This window comes from Eurypyga helias, unplaced genomic scaffold (assembly GCF_000690775.1).
Source record: "Eurypyga helias isolate BGI_N326 unplaced genomic scaffold, ASM69077v1 scaffold27767, whole genome shotgun sequence".
Lineage (NCBI taxonomy): Eukaryota > Metazoa > Chordata > Aves > Eurypygiformes > Eurypygidae > Eurypyga > Eurypyga helias.
The window spans coordinates 41,851-65,884 of NW_010262896.1; the positions used below are offsets into that span (position 1 = coordinate 41,851).

The 24,034-nt window shown below is 35.5% G+C and overlaps 1 protein-coding gene across 1 annotated transcript in view; it reads left to right on the plus strand.

Annotated features, from left to right (window-relative positions):
• The window catches only part of LOC104512777 (receptor-type tyrosine-protein phosphatase delta), a gene marked incomplete at both ends in the record, with an annotated part of 60,854 nt that extends 41,191 nt beyond the window's left edge, over positions 1-19,663 (plus strand). The window contains 4 exons of the mRNA XM_010155882.1: positions 2,672-2,832; positions 7,650-7,661; positions 10,086-10,198; positions 19,566-19,663. Coding sequence (XP_010154184.1) covers positions 2,672-2,832; positions 7,650-7,661; positions 10,086-10,198; positions 19,566-19,663 — 384 coding nt within the window. The remainder of the gene's footprint in view (positions 1-2,671; positions 2,833-7,649; positions 7,662-10,085; positions 10,199-19,565) is intronic.
• Between the last annotated feature and the right edge of the window lie 4,371 nt (positions 19,664-24,034).

The window sequence follows — 24,034 nt, forward strand, 5'->3', positions numbered from 1 at the left end:
GTCCAGATATAAAACTGATGAAAGAAGTTGCAATACACTTCAGTATTTTAAAATAGTTTGTAATACGATATCTTTCTAATTGGTACACAAAGCTGACGGGTACATTTTCTGGTTCAACCACTTGAAACTGCTACACAGTAATCTGAATTTTAGTCCAATGCTTTCAGTGTGTAACCTTACAATTGCTTTCTTGATGCCAACAGAATTTGCGTATTTAAACATAATGAGGAAGTAGTTTCAGTTTGAATACTTTTGGCTAAGTAGCTTCATTTGTAAATAAAGTAAGTGTCCCTCTGGAAGTTCTAATATAAATCAAATGTTAAAATTTCACTTTAATGGAAAAGAAAAGAAATTATACAGATGCTCACTACCCACTGACTGACTCCCAGCCAGTCCCCTAACAACGAGCATCAGTGATGGAGAGCCCAAGAGCTGCACGCCTGGCTCACCCCCAGCTTACATATTGAGCATGACATTTTATGGCATGAAATGTCCCTTTAGTAAGTTTGGGTCAGCTGTCGTGTCTCTCTCCCTTCCCAGCTTCTTCCTGGGAACACAGGTGCAGTATCAGAAACAATAAAAAGTCCTTGACTTGATATAAACATTGCTTAGCAACAACTAAATCCATTAGTATGTTATCAATATTCTTCTCAGCACAACCATAACATAGCCTCATACTAGCTACTGTGAGCAAAATTAACTTTATCCCAACTAAGAATTTGCAGTGCTAATCACAGAAAGTGAAATGTTTGTAAGGGTGGGTGAAGTTCAACTACAGTGATCTGCTCTCAGTATAGCTTGTTTTCTTCTAGGACTTTAGATCCCACTGGCATATGAGTTGTAACATACAAGGGGTGATTTTCCCTTGCAAAAAAAAAAAAGGATTCAAAATACTTTTTACATAAGGTTTCTCCTTCAGAGGGCATAACATTTCTTTGTTGGCTGGGAGAATTGAGAACTCCCTTATCAAGAGGGCATGGAGAGGTCTGAATTTGTTAAGTTAGTAAAACGGAAGCTGAGCAAGCTTATAGTTACGGTCTGTGTGTTAAACATCTTATCAAGAGGAAGGAGAAAAAACACAATAGTTAAATTTGACAAAATAATAAATTACTTTAAATTAGTCACTAATACAGGTAGGATGAAAATTAAAAGTAAAATCTTATTTATTGGAGTACAGGTAGTAAGTGCTCATACTGTTATCCCTCAGTAATTCTCTGTATCTCTTTCCAGGCATTTCCTCTGTCCACTCCAAAGGAAGTGGACAAATACAAAGAGTTTCTTATTGTAGCAATGGGCTTTTTTCTATCTTTTGGGAATATTGAAGCTGGGAAAAATGACTCAGTCAGCTCAGGTGTTTCAGGAATGGAACATGGAGACTTCCCAATTTCTATACAGCAATCACAGACTTTAAAAATGTTTGGTGCCAGGTTTAATAAAAGAGCATAACATAACAGGACATTGTTCACGTGGGTACTAGCTCAGTACCAGGTGATGTAAGTGCCTCAGCTTTGTTGGTCCTGATCCTCTCTCTAACCTCTAACCCAGACACTGTCCTATCCTGGAATCCAAAACAAGGCCAAATGAAGTGTAAAAAAAAAAATGCCTCTCTGGTAACACTTGTCCTGGTTTAGGGCATATTTCAGAATACAGTGCAGACATTGTAAATGAAAACTAATCTCTTCTCCTGGTTGTCTTTCTCTGTTTTAGATGGCATTCTTGATCTACTGCTGAATCAAATTTTTAAGTCCTTTACAAAAATTGTAGTTCAAATCCTAGTTTAGTGCTGGTGGAGACACTCCAGCAAAGACAAGAAATAAACGCAAACCATTTTCCACTTCTGACTTTACTGTAGTTCAGAGTTCTTTACGTGATCCAATTTTGTAAGCTGGCTCCTCAGCCTCTCCTTTCTGTAATTTTAACTCTGCACTCAACCATAGGTCAGACAACTCAGATTAGACCAGAATTAAAAACGTTATCACAGGTCTTATCCTAGGCCAGTGGGCTTTACGCCATCCAGAAAGGCAAAGATTTTCAAGAACCTCTGTTGTTTCATAGTTCTAGTTACATTCCTAAGAAATAATTTGAGTGTAGATTCTCTTCATATTCTACAGTGGCCTTCCTCTTTTTTTCATTCTTAAATTCAAATTGCCCTCATCTTCTGTAAGAACACTCTGTCAGACAGTTTTTGACTCACCAAAATGAACCCTACTATTGCCATAGGACACTTTTCTAGGAACTTCCTATGTTCAGTACCCTTCATTTTTACTTAGAGTACTCTCATCCTTTCAAAATTATCCTTTCATATCTTGCTGGAAGAAGTAGTGGTAAGCCAATATGAAGCTAAAACAAAAACCAAAAATTAGTAACTGATGGCTTGGGTTATATTCCTCATTTTACTTCATTTTCTTACTCTGCTTAAGTTGCAAAACATTTTGTGAAGTACTGTGTTAACCTCATTTGTCTACAGATCACTGCTAGTATATGGAGCAGAAATAGTAATAACAGTACATTGTTCAGTTTGCAAGTTTATATTCTGCCTGAGTTGAAGAAAAACAGCATTTTCACATAGCTGTGTTCATTGCATCATCATCCTGTATAGATTTATTTTAAATCTAGGGTACTTAATATTTTAAATGCACTGCATTTAGTAATACTTACTTTATTTTTATAGACCATGTATGCAACCAGCCCATATTCTGATCCTGTTGTGTCGATGGATCTTGATCCCCAACCAATTACAGATGAGGAAGAAGGCTTGATTTGGGTTGTTGGACCAGTTCTTGCAGTGGTGTTTATCATCTGTATTGTTATTGCTATACTTCTTTATAAAAGGTAAGTTTGCCTTTTAGTTTCTTACCATGTGTGTAACTTTCTGATATATTGGTCATTTCATAATACTGTTCCACACTCTGGTTTTTGTACTACCATGGCAACTATCATTGCTTTTGGATATTCCCATATTTATTAACGGTCTCTAGAATGGTGCAGAAATTTCAGTAGATTGACTGAAAGTTTCCAATAATTACAGGTATGTGGGTTCATTTTTCTGCTGATGACACTATTAACATTTCTGCATTTAAATGTTTTTTCCACTTTGCATATGTTTATGAAGAAAATATGTGCTTGCATATAAATATGCATGGAATCTGCACATTTCACTTTTTAAAACATGTTTTTAGATGTGTGATAGTAATACATTAGGGGTTACATTCAGCTTGATGTTAAACATGATTTTCATCTCCACTCAAGTAATTTCAGTTTTTACTTTTGACAGTTGCCCTCAATTTGGCAGTGTATCTATATGAATTTGAAGCTCTGAACTGAGAGATTAAAGAAACATCAGTAGCTGTTTTCTACTAATCTTTCAATGAGATCAAACCTCACTTATTCTTCTTTCACTGTCTATGACACAGATGAAAGGCCTTTTTTATTTTAATGTTTAGATTTTGTTCCTAATACATTTTTGAAATATATTGATAAAGTATAATTGAGGAATGCTGTAAAGATGCTGTGATGTTGTTGGACATGGGGGCACACTAGGGATAATTCCATTAATGGAGTATGACTTCTAAAACTAATGGCTATGATGCTATCACCTGCATAAAGATTAATTTCTGCTACCTGTATGCTATTCCCACCCCAAGTGTCTCCAGTCAAATACCTCTGAAGTTGCATGTACAGAGCTGACTTCAGGTTTTGGAAAGAGAATTCTCTGCTCAGCAGTAAAGAATACCAGTACAGGGTTAACTTTGGTTTTGGATTCTAAATAGATATACATTTATAGAATGTTCTTTAGGGCTGTAATCATGCAGCGGTCTATTGCTTGCAGATGCTGTGTCTCTTGAAGGTTTCTGTTAGTGTCTACTGTTTTAAGCAATCTAATTGATTACCAACCAGTGAACTTGTGTCTGTCTGTCACTTCAAAAACTAGTCATTAGAGATGTGCTACAAGTGAAATACTCTTTTCTTCTGATTATCTTGAAGTAGTAAAAGTAAAACTTCTCCCATACTACAAAACAAATCCAAAAAATGTCATATAAAACAGATGCATAACTGCTTCTGAAAACATTGATCACATTTATGGAACCATAATAACAATCTTCAATTCTATTACCAAAAATTATAGGCATATTCCACAAACAAGCAGGTAAAATTTGTTTGTCAGTAGTATGAAGTGATTGTCATTCACTGAAAATGGGGGACACATTTTCCATCTGTTATTTACTACTGGTACTAGAACTCTTCAGGCAAAGGTGCATATGTATTTATTTATTTATTTTTATATATTCAGCTACAAGCTGTAGATTGGTAAACTGCACTGATTTGACAAATTACTTCTGAGAAATTATGACTGCAGTTTTACCAGTTGATGGTCCTCTGTGAACTTTTTAGTTCTGTAAAAAGAGTAATATATAATTGCTGCTTTTTTTTTTTCCCCCCTCTCTAGAGTATGAAACCTGGATGCAAGCTAACAGCTAGAATTTGCTAGCTTTACTGTCTGTAGAACATCAGTAACTAGACAAGACAGTAGGGATACTTAGCATAGCACTTTGAGAAAACAGTGAAATTTAATTTCTGAGTTAACTCTGTCAAAGGGAATTACTGTGGCTACAGGTGTTAGACATAGTAAAACTATGTAGTAAAATGCAAGAAAATGAGAAACTTCATGTATACAGGAAATTTTACAAGTATATTTCTAGAATATGTTGGAGAATAATTGCAACAAATATGATAGGGAGAGAAGAAAACAGAGGATAGAGGACATCTGCCTAATACATGAAAACACATGCAAAAAATATTAAGAAGGGGAAGATGATGATTATGAAAGATGTGCAGTGGGAAGATGATAACTCAGAAATTACCGTGGTTTTTGAAGTGCAAAGGGTAGTAGCTCAAATAATGGTCAGCTATGCTTAATTCCCTTTGTCTGTACAAGCATTATGAACAGACTTGGACAGCTATCTCATGATTTTCAGTACTACTTTCACATTTTAATTTCCATCATAGAGCAAAGATGACTGCAATTTCTAAGAAAAGTAGTGCCCTCCTTTAGAACAGACGCTATCTCAGATAGTGTGGATAAGTAGTGTGGGTTAGTATGAAACATATTTAACTACCCCAAAGATTAGGAGTGCATGTTTGACCCCTTTATTATCTGTTGGTCAGTTTGTATAGGGGTTATTGTCTCTGCATTCACTTTTCTTAAAGTATGAAAGCAAAGATACTGCACAGAATGATTTTCTACTTATATTAGAATATAGCCAAGACGTCATTGCAGCTTCATACTTAACAGTAATAAATGGGGAAAATACTGAAGAGTACTTTTTCTCTTCATCAGATATAGCTGCAATATAATATCCAACACAATTCAGGCCAATTAATGTACTGTGTGCAGAAGAGCTTATAGATTCATATTAAAAAAGGGTCACAGCTCTGGAGAATGCCCCCATTCCAACCTTGTTCAGAGCATTGCCGGCCACAGCAGGTTTCTCAGAGGCATGTCCAAGTGAGTTTCAGAACATCCAGGAATGGAGATTCCACATCCTCTCTGGGGAACCTGTCCAAGTGTTCCACTATCCTCAAAGTAAAATCTTTTCTTGAGCTACAGTTGAACTTCCTGTCTTTCTGGATGTGATATCTTGGCAAACAGCACTGACTTGGCCAGTGACCAGTTCAGTTGTCTTTGTCATTGCAGCCATGATACCACCCTGCAGTCATAGTGAAGGAAGACAATTATATTGGAGCAGATTTTTAATGTATTGGACATGAGTCTAAACATCAAATTTAGGGATCCAGGTAAATTCACTAAGCATCACTTTCTTTTTGGTCATATTCTTGCCCTCAAGAAAATAAACTTTTGCTCATTCAAACATGGAGTAAAATATACAGTATAGTAAGATTTATATCCAAAATCTCAAACACAGGCAAAGACTTACCTAGATATAGAGATGGTTCAGGCTGCATCTCCCCTACAGGCAATGTCTAACCATTATGAGGACTGTTTGAGTCACAGTTTATATCTCAAGGTGGTTTTGACAAAGTACTACCCTGCTGCAACTTACAGCTTAGGCAAACGTACAGTTAATCCTTTCAAACAATTTTTAAATGTGTGATTGTGGTGGGTTGACCTTGGCTGGACACCAGGTGCCAAGCTGCTCTATCACTCTCCTCCTCAGCAGGATGCAGTGGTGGGGCAGGGCAGGGGGGAAACAAAAACAAATGACAAAAAATTTGTAGCTCTGTAGCTCAAGATATCTTAGTATCTAGTCAGAATCTACCGTCTTTTGGTTTAAAACCATTCCCCTTTGTCCTGCCACTACAGGCCCTACTAAAAAGTTCTTCCCCATCTTTGTTATAAGGTCTCTTTAAGTACTGGAAGGCTGCAATAAGGTCTCCATGGTGCTTTCTGTTCCCCACACTGAAAAAGCCAACTCTCTCAGCATTTCCTTATAGGAGGGATGTTACATCCCACTGATCATTTTGTGGTCTTTCTCTGGGCCCACTCCAACAGGTCCATGTCTTTAATGTGGTGAGAACTCCAGAGCCAAGTGCAGGGGGGGTCTCAGCAGAGTGGAGCAGAGGGGCAGAATCACCTCCCTCGATCTGCTGGTCCCCTGATGAATCTTGAACTATAAGAAAAAACATGCTTCTAAGGGAAAAAGAAGATGCTAAAAAGTACATAAATGAAAATGAGGAAATCTTAAGTTATAATGAAGGGTTCTATAAAGACTTTTTCATAACATGTGAGTAATCTGGTCATTGCAGACTCGGGGCTATTAGAAGTTTGTAGAACCCGTATTTCTTGTGATTAACAGACAGAAAGGTAGACAAATGCTGTATTTACAGTGTATATAGCAGAACCTGTTGGTGGGAGATAATAGTTTATTTTCCTTGTTTAGATGATTTTTATAGATCGGTGATCACTATGGATCTATATAGATCACTGTAAGCCTTAAGATTGAGACATTTCTTTTAAAGCTAAAAAGGTGTGTAATACTTCGATAGAGAAAGGTTTATGCTTACCTTACTTTCCAGGGTACTGTTAAAAATTTCTTACCATTTTATTACCTTTTTTTGTAAAATAGTTTTTAAAGTCACTGGTTGTTTTGTTTTTATTATTTTTATTTATTAAAATATGTATCTCTGTATTTAACTTTGTTCTTTTCTTGACTTCCTCTTCTCCTTTTCTCTCCTTCCCTTTCTCCTATGCCTTTCACTTTCATCTTTCTTCTCCTCGCTCCTCTCATCTTTCTTCCCTCTAGAATGTAAGAGGGAACTACATCTTAGTTAGATGTCATTTGTCAGTGTAATATTAACATTACTTTGATAGCTCACATTAAACACCCATTCTCCATTATATCACTGGCTACAATTTGAGGTGACATTACTTTGAAGATACTGTGTAAAAGAGATCAGTTTTTTTCAGCAGAAGAGTATTTGTTTTGGACTGACCTGGTGTCCTCCATTTATTCTATGATTCCCAAGCATTAAATATTTAGCTGACCTGTCATTTCTTAATTTGGTCTAGTTGTACATCTTTACTGTAAGTCAACATTTCTTACATCTCCTGTTGTCATGCTTAGACTGTTTGCTGCTGGTCAACTAACATTTCACCTTTCTCCCCTCTTCGCTGCATTAAAATGGAGCAGTAAACCTGACAGGTGAGAAGTAAAAAATAATAATTTTTGTTGAATCCAGAATAAGAAAAAAAAGGAAAAAACCCCTATCATTATAATGATCTAAGACAAAGCATCTGTCAATCTAAGTAAATGTAGACAGTCATCTCTTGATATGAAGGCAACATAATGATTTGTTATGTTGTTCATAGCACTGAAAAATAATGTAACTTATGCAACTAAGTTTCACTACTTTTTTTTTGAGTGTCTCCATGAGGTACATATTTAAGAGACAACACAGCTACACAATGTACACATGGTTTTATTTGTGTTGTAATGAATTTAAAACAGTGGGTTTTTGCTATAACCAAAGCTATTGAACGAATGATTGGTGGTGGTTGAAGTGCAAATGCTCTAAATTTCCATAATGCTCTGTACACATAGACTCAGTTCTGACTTACAGTTCTACAAGTAAATGTGATATGGTCATCTCATTTGTCTTCTGTGGATTTTTATCGCCTGTCTCGCAACCACTGCATAATCTGAAAGAATTGTGATGTCTTGTATAGTCTGCAAAGATATAAAAATCCAGACTGATCCTGAGAATAATAACAAATAATAAACTATTCTATTGTCCTTTAAGTATTCAAAATGTTCAGATATCTGATTAGAAGATATTTTGGTGCTTTTAGTAGGTGAATACAAAGTTACAAAGTTGTGCTGCCCAGTACTGATTTGCAAGTGTAAAAAAGGTAAATGAAGCTTGTCTCTGGACAATTCCATTTATCCCTAGACTGCAGGAAAAGGAAATATAGATAAAACTACTTCTTGAAAGCTGCATCACACATCTTTACTGAAGAAGAAAGAACACTAGGGCGTTATGCTACTGTGGTAGGAGTTTCAGATAGTCAGAATCAAACATAAAAAAGGAATGTCAGCTGTTTCTCCGTAGTAATTACAAAAATAAAGTAAAGCAGAAGAATGGTTTTTAAATCTTCATTGCTTCACTAAAGAGAAGTTAATACATGTGTTAAGGTATTCAACATAGCACAGGTGGAATGTTTTTACAGAAAAAAGAAGCTTTTTTTTTCATAAAATCATAAGACTAGTAACTTTCAAATAATTCCTGCATTGATGTTGCTGTTTGGCCTCTTTGCATTGTCTTTGAGATCTTGCTGTATGCACCTTTCATGAATGCCACCAGGTGTTCATCATTTCCACAATAGCAAGAAATAAATTGGAGCATTTTTAAGAGGGGAGGGAAGCCCAGTACAGTAGCAACAGACTTACCATTGTCACATTGTGAGTCAATTATTAAAAAAAAAACCAAACACCACAGCAATAGTAGTTAATACAAGATTGTACAGTTGGAAAGTATTTTGCTTTCATAAACCTTAAAATCATCTCAGTTGTTTTTACAAAGTAACTTTATCTCTGTTTACATCTTCATTTTATATTACATGAAGTATATCATCCAGTTTGCATTTTCATTCAGGAATTCAGGGAGGACTAGTGAAGACAGATTCAACTCCAAATTAAAGCATTAAATTTCCAGATAGCCAAATGAAAATGCAGAGTGGTGGATATTCTTCATGTTACATTTTTCTCCATGACTTGCATCAGAAAATGATACTCTCAATTGATGGGTCAATTTTACCAGAACAGTCAGAGTCAGAACACACATGGGCTGTGTGTTCTCTCCAGCGAAATGGAAGCATACACTAGCTTACTCCCTCCCTCCTTCCCTCCCTTCTCTTTCCATTCTTCCATTCTTTCCCAGTTTGTTTTGGACAGATTGGCAATAGTACTATAATAGCAGTGGATGTCTTAATTTGATCAAAAACATTCATACAGAATCTGAGCCTTGAATATGTAGGTGTGATCATATGCATGAAGATTGTGTAGTTGAGAGTCAACACATCAGATTCTTAATTCCTAAAAAGTTAAAGGAATAAATGTCTTCTGGTGTAGGTGACATGTGTACTCTTCTCTGTCATATTGAAAGTACCCAAAGAATTTAGGTTGTTTTTTGTAAGCAATACAGAGCTGTGCATATAAAATATGAAGTATTCAATTATAATAAGTTGGTGTGTCCATTTTTAATGACATGTTCAAGAGTTCAAGAGCTAGCTTTTAAAATAGAAGTAGTATGAATTTTTCTAAGTTTCATGTTATATCTTATTATGGTTAACTATTTGGATTCCCCAAATGGTGATATAGAGAATCAGTTTATTGCAGAATGCAGTTATTTTCCCACTGACATTACCAAATTTAGAATCATTTTGCCATGGCAAATTGTAGCTGTCCTATCCACCATACATAATTATTTTACCTTTGTTTTCAATTAAATACTTTCTTCATAAATAAGCATCTCACCTTTGGAATATAATGATTACACACTCAGGCACCTTTATTTCTCAAGCTAACAGCTCAATCTTATGTTTACGTGTATACACCTTCTCCATGCAGGAAGAGGGCTGAATCTGATTCTAGAAAGAGCAGCATACCCAACAGCAAGGAGGTCCCCTCTCACCATCCCACAGACCCAGTGGAGCTGCGACGCCTTAATTTTCAAACTCCGGGTAAGGGACAATAAAACCTTGCTGAGAGTCCTGTGATCACAAACTGACTGATGGTGCTGTTATAGAATGGAAAGATTGATTGTTTAGAAATATAATTTTATTTGCTTATGAGTTTTTGACAATGTGTTTCTTTGTTAGGTTTGGGAAATATTTCTATAATGTCTTTAAAGAAAAATCCCACATGAAAAAAAAAAAGCGCCCTAGAGCATATGTTGTATGGCTATATTTTATATGCTAAAATTTCAAGTTAAACCTAACAATGCTAGAAAACGTTACTGGGACATGTGCATCCCTCTATTTATTAAGAATGGACTTACAGCTATTTCTTTGTAAATAAGCTTCCATCTTATCTACTGCATTATCAGGTTAACATCATTGGAAGTTTCATTACATCGCAAATGAGCAATACAGGAAAGAAATGCTAACTTGAGAAATGGTTTTGTCTTTTAAATCAGGCTATATGTTAGAGTCAAGGAGGATATTCAGTAGTTCTGAAACACACTCACAAATATTTTACTTACTTATTTTGTGTATTAAACATTATTTTCTTAAAGCTGTTCAGTTTGGTAGTCAAGATACACCAGAGAGAAAAAATAGTATTGATCTTTTTCTCACCTTTTTATAGGTCATTTTTTTTTTATTGGCTTTATTTTGATCATAATGTATTCCATTAGACTTTTTTCTATTACAATATGATTGCACACAGTCGTAGCCTGTTGCTAATTACTTACCAATTCTTCCCAAGCCTCTGTCAAATATATTACATTAAGTATAAAAAATAATGAATTACAGCTCATAAAGGCAGGAAATTAGGTACTTGAGATGCTGAGAGATTAACTCCAGAAGCTAACATACCAAATATCACAAAAGGGTTAACTGAACTTGCAAATCTCATTTCTGATCTTCTAAACAGTGAAGATAATATTAAGATTAAGAACACAAAGATTGTGTTGCCCCAGCAGGAGTAGATCTTGCGGAGCAGTGAATTTGGGGTTAATGACCCAACGTCAACACTGCATGCATACAGCAGAGGTAGAAAGGGAAGAGTCTGGAGGCATGAGTTTTAACCCAGCCTTGCTTTTTCAATCTGTTCCAGTACACTGAAAGCTCTTCAGCAGCTGGGCCAAATTAGGTGTGTTTCAGGAGTGCGTGTTCTGGTTTAGTTTCATCTGAATATGAGAATCTTGTTGATGTACTCTGGGACCTCTCTACAATATGAACCTAAGTGCAGTAAAGGGAAATGATTGAAAGCTTTGATTCACAATTGTGCTTCTGAGACTGCAATATTAATGTAAACACATCCTTGCTGAGCAAAGTTTCAGATTTTATCCAGCACTTTCATAAAAAGTTTTAAAAGTTGTTACAGACATAGGCATATACATACAAGTGTTTGAAACATGAAAAGAAAAATTACTGTTCCTGCATTTTAGCATATGCCTAAAACAAGTCATCTTCTGTAGACAGATATATACTGAGTAGGGTGGATGGCTTGATAACTATGTATATAAGCATAATTTTCTGCTGTCCATGTATTTAGAATCATAGAATCACAGAATGGTTTGGGTTGGAAGGGACCTTAAAGATCATCTAGTTCCAACCCCCCTGCCATGAGCAGGGACACCTTCCACTAGACCAGGTTGCTCAAAGCCTCATCCAGCCTGGCCTTGAACACTTCCAGGGATGGGGCATCCACAGCTTCTCTGGACAACCTGTTCCTGTGCCTCACCACCCTCTCTGTGAAGAACTTCTTCCTGATGTAGTCTTACCTATCTATTTAGTAAGCATCATAAATTAAAGTAAAATGCAAGCAGAAAAATTGCTGCCAAGTCTTAACTTTACATATAACATTAATTTATTATAATTAATTCTAAATTTACATTTAGAAATGGTAGAATTTGTGGCACTTGTAGACACCATAATTCCACCTCATTGATCTGAAAAGAACTGGAGAGGAGTGGAATTGTACCTTTCTTTGCAGTGCTATAGTTTATCTGGAAAGTTTGCAATTGCATTTGAAACTAGTTGAGCAGAACATCTGCAATACATTTCTGCAGTGAGGTCTTTTTCTTTGCTGTAAACCTTTTCACAAAAGGAAGCATTAAAATTATTGTTACAAATACAGTACAGAAATTAAATAATGAGCTTTTTTCCAACTACTGTGCCACCAAGGACCCCTAGACACAGCTCAGGCCATTATGCTACTTAGCATGCAACCAAATATCAAAGATAAAATTCCTACCTGAGAAGATACATCTTGCTGTACTACACTTCTTAATATGTAATTTTAGCCCCAGTGAAGTCAAGGTACAGTTCTTGTACTAGTAAAAGCAAAACATCATTTAACTCAGATTAACTTCAATTAGGGCTATCATTTCATTAAAATCTGACTGAATTTACTGTAGAAATTTAGATCCTGCTAGAATCTTTATCTAACTCTCATCAATAACACACCATTAAATAACATGCAAGCAAAGCTTTTCAAGACAAATGTAGGGAACCTACAGAAAGGCTGTACATTCGCTATAGCAGCTTTGTTGGTTTTGTTTTCTTTCACTCTTTGATGTTTGTGTTTTATTTTCTGCCAGTAGCAGCAGCAGGCAGTAGGGTACTAAGTGGGCCAAAGAAGGCATCTGAGAGAAGGGACTGGGGCTGATGTGGTTACATTTTTGATTTCTTTTACTGAGACATCTGCAATCACCCTCATACGATACCCTTATCTACTCTTATAAGATGTTACGATTTCTTAGCATTGGCTACAGATTAAAAAAAAAATTACAGTGGTTAATGTACTTTACTAATCAGTGTATGCCAAGTCAGCACAACTGCACCAGGATAGATGACTTGACATTATTGTTATTAAAAAGATTTTTTTTAGTTAGATTATGCAAGCATCCACAGTATGCTTGGAGCTTTCCAGGCACACCAATTGCTTCCAGTGAGAGAGGGAAGAAAAAGTTTATAATGAATCCATAATGCAAAAAGTGTCAGAGAAGAAAATTTTAAATCACATTGGCATACCCAGATTGCCAATTTTCACTGAGAGAGGTGAATGAAACACTGCTAATTCTGGGGTGTCATAAACTTTAATACTTAATACTTTAGATTTCTAAACAGCCTCTTTTAAAAAAATGCTAGCAGTCGTATATTTTGTGTAAAGAAAAAAGTTCTGATCAGAAATAACTATCAAAATAATTTGAAAGTAAAGCTCTTGTTGTGGTTAGAATTAGAAATAGAATTTAGAAATTGGAAATTCTGGACACAAATACAAAATACTCCTGATACAGTTGGTTAGGCATAAATTATTTGAAAGAAATAATGGGAAAGCATTCTACCTTTAGTGATGTTTGGTGAACGAGTTAGGCATAACTATTTGTACTTTTTTGTACAAAAAATTGCCAGTTGAACATGAAGATGTTATAAAAATCTACCATCTAAACTATCAGTACAGCAAATGTCTTGCTTCCATTTGACTTTTTCTTGTCCTGTCAATATGGAGTTCATTCTTCACTAGTCTAGTACTTACCTAAAGGCTTTCCTATCTTACCTTGTTCAGGAATTATCAAATTCATCTCTGGCTCCACTCCTTCCTGGATGGAGTAACTCCATAGATAAAACAGACATTTTTTCTTGACATTTGGAATAGCCCACAGTTCTACATCTGAGAATAAGCTCCGATATCCATATGTGTGATCCAAAAATGTATACTTGTTAGGTAAACCCGTATGTCAGGGAGTGGGTCACATCTATGCCAAGTTTTCTTTGAGTAAACATGAAAATACCCAATCTCTCAGTATTGTATAGCATCTCTGTTATTCTTCTGGAACTGGAATAGGTGAGGAAAAGTCAGTGACATTCTTCCCATTCTACAGGTTTCCTGTGAAATATGGGATTAAAATCTCTAAGTCTTTATGCCCCATAGGAGAGTAAAGGTAGGGAAGGGGTAATAATTAATCCCTCACAAAAGGTTTTACAAAAGGAGGAAGCCTGGTTTTGCACAGAGGAAAATAACTGATGCTAAGTCATTTGAGTGACTTATGAGACCCAATCTGCCAATCCACAAAAGAACTAAATTGAGTCATGCCTCAAAAGTGACTGAGGATTTTCCCCCCCCCCCCTCATTTAAGTATAAAATGTGTCACACTTGCAAGTAATTTGTATAATTGGGTGCCAATTAAACAATTATCTCATTATCTCTTACAAACTAAATAAGATGCTTTGAAATACAAAAAATAAATTAGATACTGTGAAATAGAATTATTACAGCTCTGATTTAAAGAATCTGCTTTTCTATTAGATAAGTAAGTACTCACATATTCCCTGAGTTCCTAAGGAATTTCCAGTAAATTATTTCCAAGATAAGGCAGAAAAAGATAAAACAGGTCTAAAGGAGAAAAAAGGTGCAAATAACAAAAATGGAAAAAGTGATGTCTGGATTTAGTCACCTGCTTTGCAATATAGGAAATTTCTGCCCTTAGTTTATCCACACAATTTCTGTTTATGAAGATCACGACAAGGCTGAAGGTACTGTGGTTTGTCTCCATGACAAAGCCAAACTGTAATAGCTTTCTCACAGTGAGTGATCCCACATACAGCTTTGCATGTGAACTTGACTCACATGAAGGATTTAGGCACCTGAAAGAGATGTAGGGTTCAGAGTGCAAGTGGCACTTACTGATACCCCAGTTGGTTGCTTTCAAACTAGGAGACAATCAAAATCTGCTTGGCTGGGAGATGGAATTGAAAGTTTTGGTCCTCACAAGAGTAATTTTTTTTTTTTTTCCTGGATTTTAGCCCACGGTTTTGCAACATGTTATTGTACTGAACAATTTTAGATCAGGGCCTGAAAACTAGGTGTCCCCTTTTCTCAGTGTATACAGCTTTTACACTTCAGTCAGAGCTGGGGCTTATCCCATGAGGCTACAGAGATCCCTAAAATTGCTTTGTAGAGCTAAGTCTTTGATACAGAACAAAAATTGCTATCATTCAAAAAAAAAAAAAAGGTAGTTTTGAAGTGCATAAATGCTTCTGGAATAAAAGTGGTTTCATTTTGCATTATTATATGCACATTGGTAACTCTTCTAGAACAGCTATTGCAGAATGACATATTTCTCTAGAGTTAATCTTGTAAATTTAGCTTTTTATACAAGATATAGGATCACTTTCTGGTTTAGCTACAACTGTATGAAAAAGAATTTTTAATGTTACAGTTGTTATTTTTTTTGTCAAATATACTAAAGGCATCCTTGCTAAATTTTTGTGAATGCCTCGTTCCTACTTAATCAGGGTTATCTTTAATTTTTTTCATTTTCCATGTCCAAATTTTAAATATGCATTTCTTTCTATTTTTTGCATAAGGGTAAGTATCAGTAACAGTAAACACTGTTACTGATTCCTTCCTTTTTCTATAAAGGGACAACATCTTAATCAACATATATTGGTATGTGAGAAGGTATTCTATTATTAAATAAAAATAAGGATGTAATAAATCATTTTTTTAAATCACAGAGTATTACTTCAGTGTGGTGCTGAAATATAGCTAATTTCATAAAGAAATTTCTGTAAAAATAATGTGGCACTTTTTCAGTTCGTCTGGACTGTAGTCGGTATGCTATCAGCTATACACTTTATTTAATTTCTAACTTCCGTCTTGTTTATTGTGGGCATGTCAACGTACAGGTCCGAATTTGTAAATAAATGTATGTTTCTTAAATGTTTTTAAAAGCCCTTATCATAAAACCCTGACAACAAAAAAAATCCTAATTTAATGCACTAATGACAAGGCCAAAACACTAGTCGTTTCAGTGGGGTAAAGGAGTATACTTAACAGGTTGAATGTCTGTTAATATGCAGGTGAATTCTGACCTTTCTCTCTCAGTTTTTCCTTGAAATTGTGGAACATATGGTATCCCATGATTCTAAGTCATGTATTTACCACAGATTAAACAGAAGATAATTAAACCATACATTCTCATTTAATTCATGGGGAGGGGATACTACTAGGCTGCATAAGATCAATCACCTTTGGCAATCTTCGACCAAGTCTGGAAACAAAAGCTTCTTATAGATACAATTACAGCTGTCTTTTGCACGTGTTGTGTTTTGGTTTTGTTTTTCTGGTTAAGTTTTTAAGTGTTTTTATCTGTTTATTTTCTTATTTGAAAGACTTTGGAATGCATGTTTTCAGCATGTTGTTTCTTTTACCTTTGTAGCATGTCACAGGATCTGTTGTAATTTAGCTGTTTTTTGTCTTTAATTTTTTTGTGTTTTCATAGCATATGTTGATTGATGTGGAGGTGTGTCAGCAAATAAGTGTATTTTCTTATTTGTAACCACAAAAACAAGTGTGTTTATCTGTATTTTGGGTTGATTTTATGAGTCAAGTTCTACACCTGCTGTTGCTGTTGCTGTTGCTAACATGCAATTCATGTTAAGCTCAGTAGGATCCTCATGCTTTTGCATGAGATATAATGAGATCTTAAAATGTTAATTCATAGCATATTCTGTTATGATGCCGGTTATGATTCATAGATTGATGAAATAACAAAAGTCTTCCAGCAGTTCTTTTAAAAAGTAGCTATTTTATCACTTAAGTAGAGCATGTTTTATATATTTAAAAGATTAAAACATACTCAAGTCAGTTACTTCAGCTTTATAAGTTAACTGCAAAACATTATTTGAATAAAGTTACTAAGTGTCCAAGTGTAAATGCCTAAAATGTATTCTGGAGAAAGGGGTTATATGCTGTCAAAATTTGCCAATTTCTGAAGTTCGAAGTAGCTCCTTTTTTTTCCTTACAAAAGAAAGTTTTATGTCAAATTTCATTTTGCACAAAATGTTTAATATGAAATCTTCCCCTAGGAATGTCAAGTGGCATTTAGAGGAGCATAGAAACAAAAAGAGTTTTAAAAAGAATGGATGTTTAGCATCTTAAAAAAAAAAAAAAATCCTTCACAGTAAGCTAAATATTGAGATTTGTGTTCATGACGCTGGTGATTTAGTCAGGTTCACCATGTAATGAGCAAGTCTCATTCTCTTTGGTTTTATGTCCTTTATGTTTACAGTAGGTTAACTAGACCTTTAGACATCTTCTCAGTTGAGTTTCCAGATGCTGTTTTGTGCATGTCTGAAGTGCCTGTATGTACAAGATTGATTGATTATGATGGTCTACTGCTGTTACTAATTGTTTCACATTTCCGATTGGCTTTTACTTTTTACAGCTTTGAGCAGTAATTCAGTCCCCTACGCCTCCCTGATTGGCTCTGTGTCCTCCCTCTCTAGCCAAACTACCACTCAGTCCTTATATGATAATAACTCTCTCCCACGATTCGCTCGAAAAGGTCTAAACATCTTTGTCTCTATTATTTTCTTTGTTCAAGCACTGTTTTAGATGTACATCAGTCCACCTCCATTTCTGGAACAATCTAGAGTTCTCTTGTGCCTTTTCACTCACATATTTTCCATAGGGGTGCTTGATCTGGATCAATCAGTGCATTTATTAGAAGACTGTCACCCATGCCCATTTTGAGAATAGCAAAGTTCTATTAAATGAAATTTCTAAGAAAAAAAGAGACAACCAGAAATGGTTCAAATCAATCAGTACTTACGGAATCAGTTGTTAATTGAAATTTGTAAGAAATCTCCCCATTGTGTCTGAATATTCTGCTTTCTTAGTTGACTGACAGCTTGCTTTAATATCTACTTTAAACAATATCTCACCATCACAGATGTGCTATGAAGGTAATATATAAGTATATATGCATAAAGCCAGAAAAATTAGGGTCAGTTCTGCTGGACATTATTTTGGACTCTAGTATGATGCCTGAAATGTCAATCAAAAAAGAAAACAATTTAAAAAAAAAACGTGCTATAATATGACTGTGTGGTGACCACGTGGTCATTTTCAGCTATGTTTACAGGAAATGCAAGTTAACTGTCTTAGGCATGCTCTTGAAATTCACGGTGACAAAGCAAACTGCATTGTGCAACATAGCTTCCAGCTTGAGCCCCCTTGAGTCATCACTGTTTTCTCTTTTGTAATTTCAAGAGATCCTGGGGTTCACTAGCTTAATTTTTCCAGCCAGCTCTGCTTTCTTCCCACCAACAATGGAAAACCCACTTTTCGTTTTAGGTGTGATAGCATAAACCATGAAGAGAAGAATGTGAGCATTTTGGAGAAGGGCTGTGAAGACCAATATCCTGAAACAAATATGTTAACAAATTCTTGCTTGGCAAATCTTAAGCTGGCAGATTGTTCTAGTTGACCCCACATCTTTTATGTCTTTTTTTTTTGCCTTGCTGTACCTTTACTCCCTTCCATACTCATCTCTATCTCTGATTCCCAGCTCCACTTCTTTTCACTCAGTATCTTCATCAGTAGACAAAGATGTTTACACCTGAAGTAGATTGTAGGTACTTTTGGGGGTTGATAAATGGGGTTTCAGATTAAGCGTATCTTAAGGTGCTAGTGCAGTCAGTACGTGTGTCCAGCCAAACTGTACAACCCCTGCCCCTACAATCTGCTACTAGTGAAAACATTTTTGAAGTTCTAATTGTCTGATGTTCAATGTTGTCTTCAGTGACTGTTGTCTAAAAGCAATGGTGCATGTTATTCTAGTCATTCATAGTTGCATGTGAATGTCAGTCACTTCAAAATTTCATGAAAGTATTTCTGAAATAGCCAGAATATGTAGTCAGACTTCTAGATCTTGATGCATTAATATTAATCCTTAAGCTATCCATTTCATTTCTTATAATTTCTTTTATAAGTTAATTTTATGTTGGCTTGAGGTTTCTTTATTTTTTACTATTTCCTTTGCAGGTTCAGGTGTCTCCGGTTACCTCGGTAACCTTCATTCTTCAAGTTCATTTTTCTTGATTATGCATAAGTCACTTTGTTTTCTATCAAAACACTGTTCTTTCTCCTTTAGGGCTCTTTCAATGTCTGTTTCTCAGCTCACCTTTCCTCATCTAATTCAATGGAGTTTCCATTTCATGCAGTGCAGGAGAAGGAGTTTGAGATGACATTAAGAGTCATTACTCAAAGCAGAGGTCGACATCAGGTCTAACTGTCTCATTTTTCCATGCCTAGCTAACCTCATTGACTCATATCACAGTAACTCTTTCCTCTACCGTAGGAATGTTAGCTTTGGGAATATGCTTGGTGACTTCTTTTAATTTGGCTTCAGAGCTCATCTATCCAGAGCATGTCCTGCTTTGAGTAACCAAACTATTTGCCTGCTTCTCTCACATATGACATCTTTACTACTTACACATTTCTAGCCATTCTAACTACTGCATTTTCTAAATTTTAGAGCAATGCCATCACTGTAGTTTACTTTAAGTTTTCTTCTTCTTTCTTGTTCAACAGGTATGGCCAGTCATCCCCCAATACCTATCTTGGAACTTGCAGATCACATTGAAAGATTGAAAGCAAATGACAATTTGAAGTTCTCACAGGAGTATGAGGTAATTGCCCCCCTTACTCATTCATATTGTTCAAAATGTCATGCTTTCTGTTTCCCTAGACTTTTCTCTGATAGATACCCACCCTGATGGTACCAGTTTTGTATGATATTAAAACCATGATAAGAAAAACTGTCTATGTAAAGGGACTAGATTGTTGAGGTCACTCCTTTGCTTGTAACAATCTGTTCTCTCTTTATAAGATATGTGTCGGGCAGATACAATGCGCACATACTTGAAGTAGTGTCCGAATGATACAGCACTTACTTGTTTTAGTATACACAAATGTCCACCTACTCTTGCAGTTAAAAGATTAATAGACTATTTAAAAAATCTCCTGTGTGATGTTGACAGGACATATACAGTGCAAGCTCCAAAGAAGTTACGGTCCACTGTGTTAATTTTTCATGGATTAAAAGAATTTTCAATGGCCTAGTGTTTTTCTGTATAACAGTTTCCACACATCGTATTTACCTCCAGTCAATAATACAACATTGATAATCTGTGAATAATGGTCTATAAGAGCATGAAATAATGTAACTGGAATAGAGTAATAATTTAAAAGTCACCTTGTCTGTCAGTAATCCGCGGAGTCTACCCTCCCCAGACAGACATTGGTACTGTGGAGAGTAACAGCCTCTCATGTCAGTAATTTGTGGCTAAAAGGACTCAAATAGCCATCCATTAAAAACTGTAAATTATAGCTGTTTCCTCAGTGCCAATATGGTCTATGTCAAGAATCTGTGGGTAAAGTATGCACCAAACGATCAGAAATAGAACACTTGTTAGAGCAGCTGTGGGCAGGCATGTCAGTGATCCAAGTATTAACAACTCCCAGAGAGATCAGTGATGCAGTATTTTCTTTACAGTCTGCCATGTCACTAATCCTTGCTTGAAACTCCTCAAGACTTTATTAGCATGTTAGAGTAAAATCCTATGTTACTCTCATTTTTTTAGGGCCTGCATATTCATTGCATTTGAAGGTTCATGCAAACACTGGCAGTGCAATAATAAACTGATGAAAACTTTCACATGTTGGTTCATAATAGTGTGACTGTACAGAGAACCTGTAAATATGTGATGTATATTATAAGTCCTGACAGAAAATGTTAAGAATGAATACTAACTACTGTGATAGAGAACTACAATTCCTTATTATTTAATGGAGCACATGGTTCAGAAACACTGGAAGACTGCTCTAAAAATAGTCTTATCAGGTGTCAAAAGAAAAATACAGTCTCAACAATTCATGGAAACAAATTTGTTTGAAGAGCATCTCAGGATTGCTGTTTACTGTTGCAATCAAAAAATGTGGGAGTATCTTTTTACGTTCTGTGAGTAAATCCTGTGTTCTTAAGTATAATGATTTTATGATAGGATGAGAAAGAAATTTATGTAACAGAATGTTCACCATAAAAAAAAAGATAACATTTAGTACAAATTGAAAATCAGCTCCTGTTGTACAGTGGGCAAATTCCTTGGAATATGTCTGTAGGAAACTCAATTTAATAAATAAAAAAATGTCATTACAAGTCATATAATGTAACATAACTTCCATTAAAATAAACAACACACCTTTAATAAGTCTTGAACATGTTATGGAGATGACATCGTTCTTCTTATGCTGTAATATAACTTACAAGTTTTGGTGTTTTATATTTCCTTTATTTAAATCATTAAAATCGTCCTGAGAACCTAATCTTAACCATTTGTAGCCGGCATTGTGAAAGTACATTAAATGATTAAATTCTTAATATCTGTTCCTGCACAACTTTTTATCAGTCTGTGGTAAACAGCCCAGTTTTCACAATTTTTTTTTTTCAAAACAAACCATCTGGGCAGAGTGATCAGAAATTCAAGATTAAAATGTGGGCAATTGTAGGTGCACGTCAAGCTTCTTTCACATTGCCATGTCCAAAGGGTTTCAACATTCACATTTGAAATCCTGCTTTAGAGATACCTTTTTGTTTTAATCTAGTCCAAGGTACTTCTATTTTGGAACAGAATTAGTGAAAAGCACTGCTATTTGATTTTATGGTCTATTCTAGGCAGTGGACTAAGAGGTTGTAGTTTCATGATCACTCTAAGTCATCTCCCTGTCCTGGCAGTGCATTCCTGTTGTCTCTCTTGTGCCAATCCTGGCACTTGCGCGTGTGCAGCTGTTCAAGGATTATCCCAGGAAATAGATTCAGCTGAAAACTAATTGTTTTCTTTTTCTTTGATGTTTTTGGTTGGATCAATTCCCTGAACTAGCTCATCACATGGCTGCACGATCTCTAGTGCCAGCACAAGGGAGCTGGTGGGAACTTTTATGGTCAGGGACTGAGATCTTCTCTTTCAGCAGCAGTCCTCACTAATGCCCCTGAAAAGCAATGGGCACAGACAGTAACAGTTCAGTTATTATCACTTCAGATTACCTTTGAACTAGTGACACAGAAGGTAAGACATATTTTTCATCTTCAGGAGTTAAAGGTGAAACATGCAGCAGGAAACCACTGACATTTATTAACAGTAATAAAGTCCTCCTGTTAATTCCTACTTGAAGAAAAAAACATTTTTCAACAGTTACCACTGATGATTTTTTTTTGTCTCCATAATTCCATTTCTTCCTTGGCATTCCACTATTTTATTTTACTTGTAATGGAATTTCTTACATTGCATGGGTGGAATTCTTAAAAAATAGACTAATACTATGCAGCAAGTGTTAAGACAGCTTTATGATATCATAAAATAATGTATATATACAGTTTCCTGATGAACACTGACTTCTCACCCAGCTTGTGAAATTTCTTTCAGGAGGTTAGCTCTATTTCCAAAGGATGTATTAATTATTTTTTAGTTTACCCTGCTTTAGCTGCCATTTCAAAAGAATTCCTTTTCTCATAACTCAAACACATCTTTTTGTACGATATTCACTCTCTTCAGAAGTATTTGAATTCTTACTCCTGTTCCATTCTTGTTCCTGTTCCATCCACTGCCTTTTGATCAGAATTTCTGATCAAAATTAAATACAAGGGTTTTTTTCTCCTTTTGGAAGATGATCGCTTCCTTGCCTGTTTCCACTTTCTCTCCAGACAGACAGAAATGTCCACGTCTATTCACTACTTCCAAAAGAGATTAAAAAGGTCTCTCACAGAAGGTGCACATCTACATTCTGTCTCCTCTCCTTATTTTTGGTGTTTTCTTTTTTCCTGAGCATATCTTCCTTTTTGTGCTGTGTGAAATCTAGTTGAGAAAGGATCTGAAATTGCCGTTAAAGAAATACTAAGTCTAAAATGCATCCCTCTGCACAATGGTTCTCAAAGGAATGTCCAGGGTAATGTAGCAAGTTGGGAAAGTAGGTATTGCAAAATGTAAGTAGCAATATAAATATTGAAAACAATATATTCTTAAAAGAAAAAATAAAAAAGTAGAACTCCTTCACTGATATGATGTGGTAAAAGGAGTGTATTCTTCAGTGTAGACCGTCTTCAAGGTGTGTAATGTTTTCTAAGCTGCGATATGATTAACTGAAGGAGTTACAAGGCTCTGAAATTATTTCATAGAGTCTTCTTCAGGGCTTCTCCTACCCCAGCTTTTAGCAGGGCCTGATCGTGAGGACAGTAGAGGCTTCTATCATTATACGTCTCTCACAACTTTACCTTGAATACCAGATTTCATGGGAGAACAGGGGACAATCCTTAAAGATTATGACGATTGCAAGATTTTAATAAACTTATAATTTACCTGTTGGGTAAAGTGGTTTTGGAGATTTAGCATAGATGGTGCTATGTCCTCTTCTCAATAAAGTTCATTTCTACTTCTAAATAAATTTTTCATAGTCCTTCATTAATTATTATTAGGTTGCAACCCCCAAGCCTTAGCAAAATGTTGGTTTACCTTGTTAACATGATATATACTTTATGTCACATAGTTCTTTTCTATTCCCTAATTTAAATACAAGGTTCTTGACCCCAACTGATTATGACGAAGCTTTTGCTGACTTTAGCAGTTTCAGTGGGATATTTATGTAATGCAAGGCTCCATATGGACTTGACAGCTGCTAAGCAGAAAGCCATATTCAAAGGAAACTGACCTTTATATCATATCTCCTTCTTAACTCAGACTTCATCGTTTAACATTAAAATTGATCATGGAGACAGACTGCATCAGAGTGTTAATGTTCTACTTACTTTATGCAATACACTGGATGTATTTGTAGTCATTTACTCCTATAACACAGAAGAGAAAATCTATTCCTCCAAAGCAGATTGCTGGATCTTGTGTAAAATAGTTTCAGATTTATGATCTGAGATCTGTAGTCATATCTTTACTCTCTTAAGAAGGCAGATTCATATTCATACCACTTTTGTGTGAGAACCTGATACTGCAACA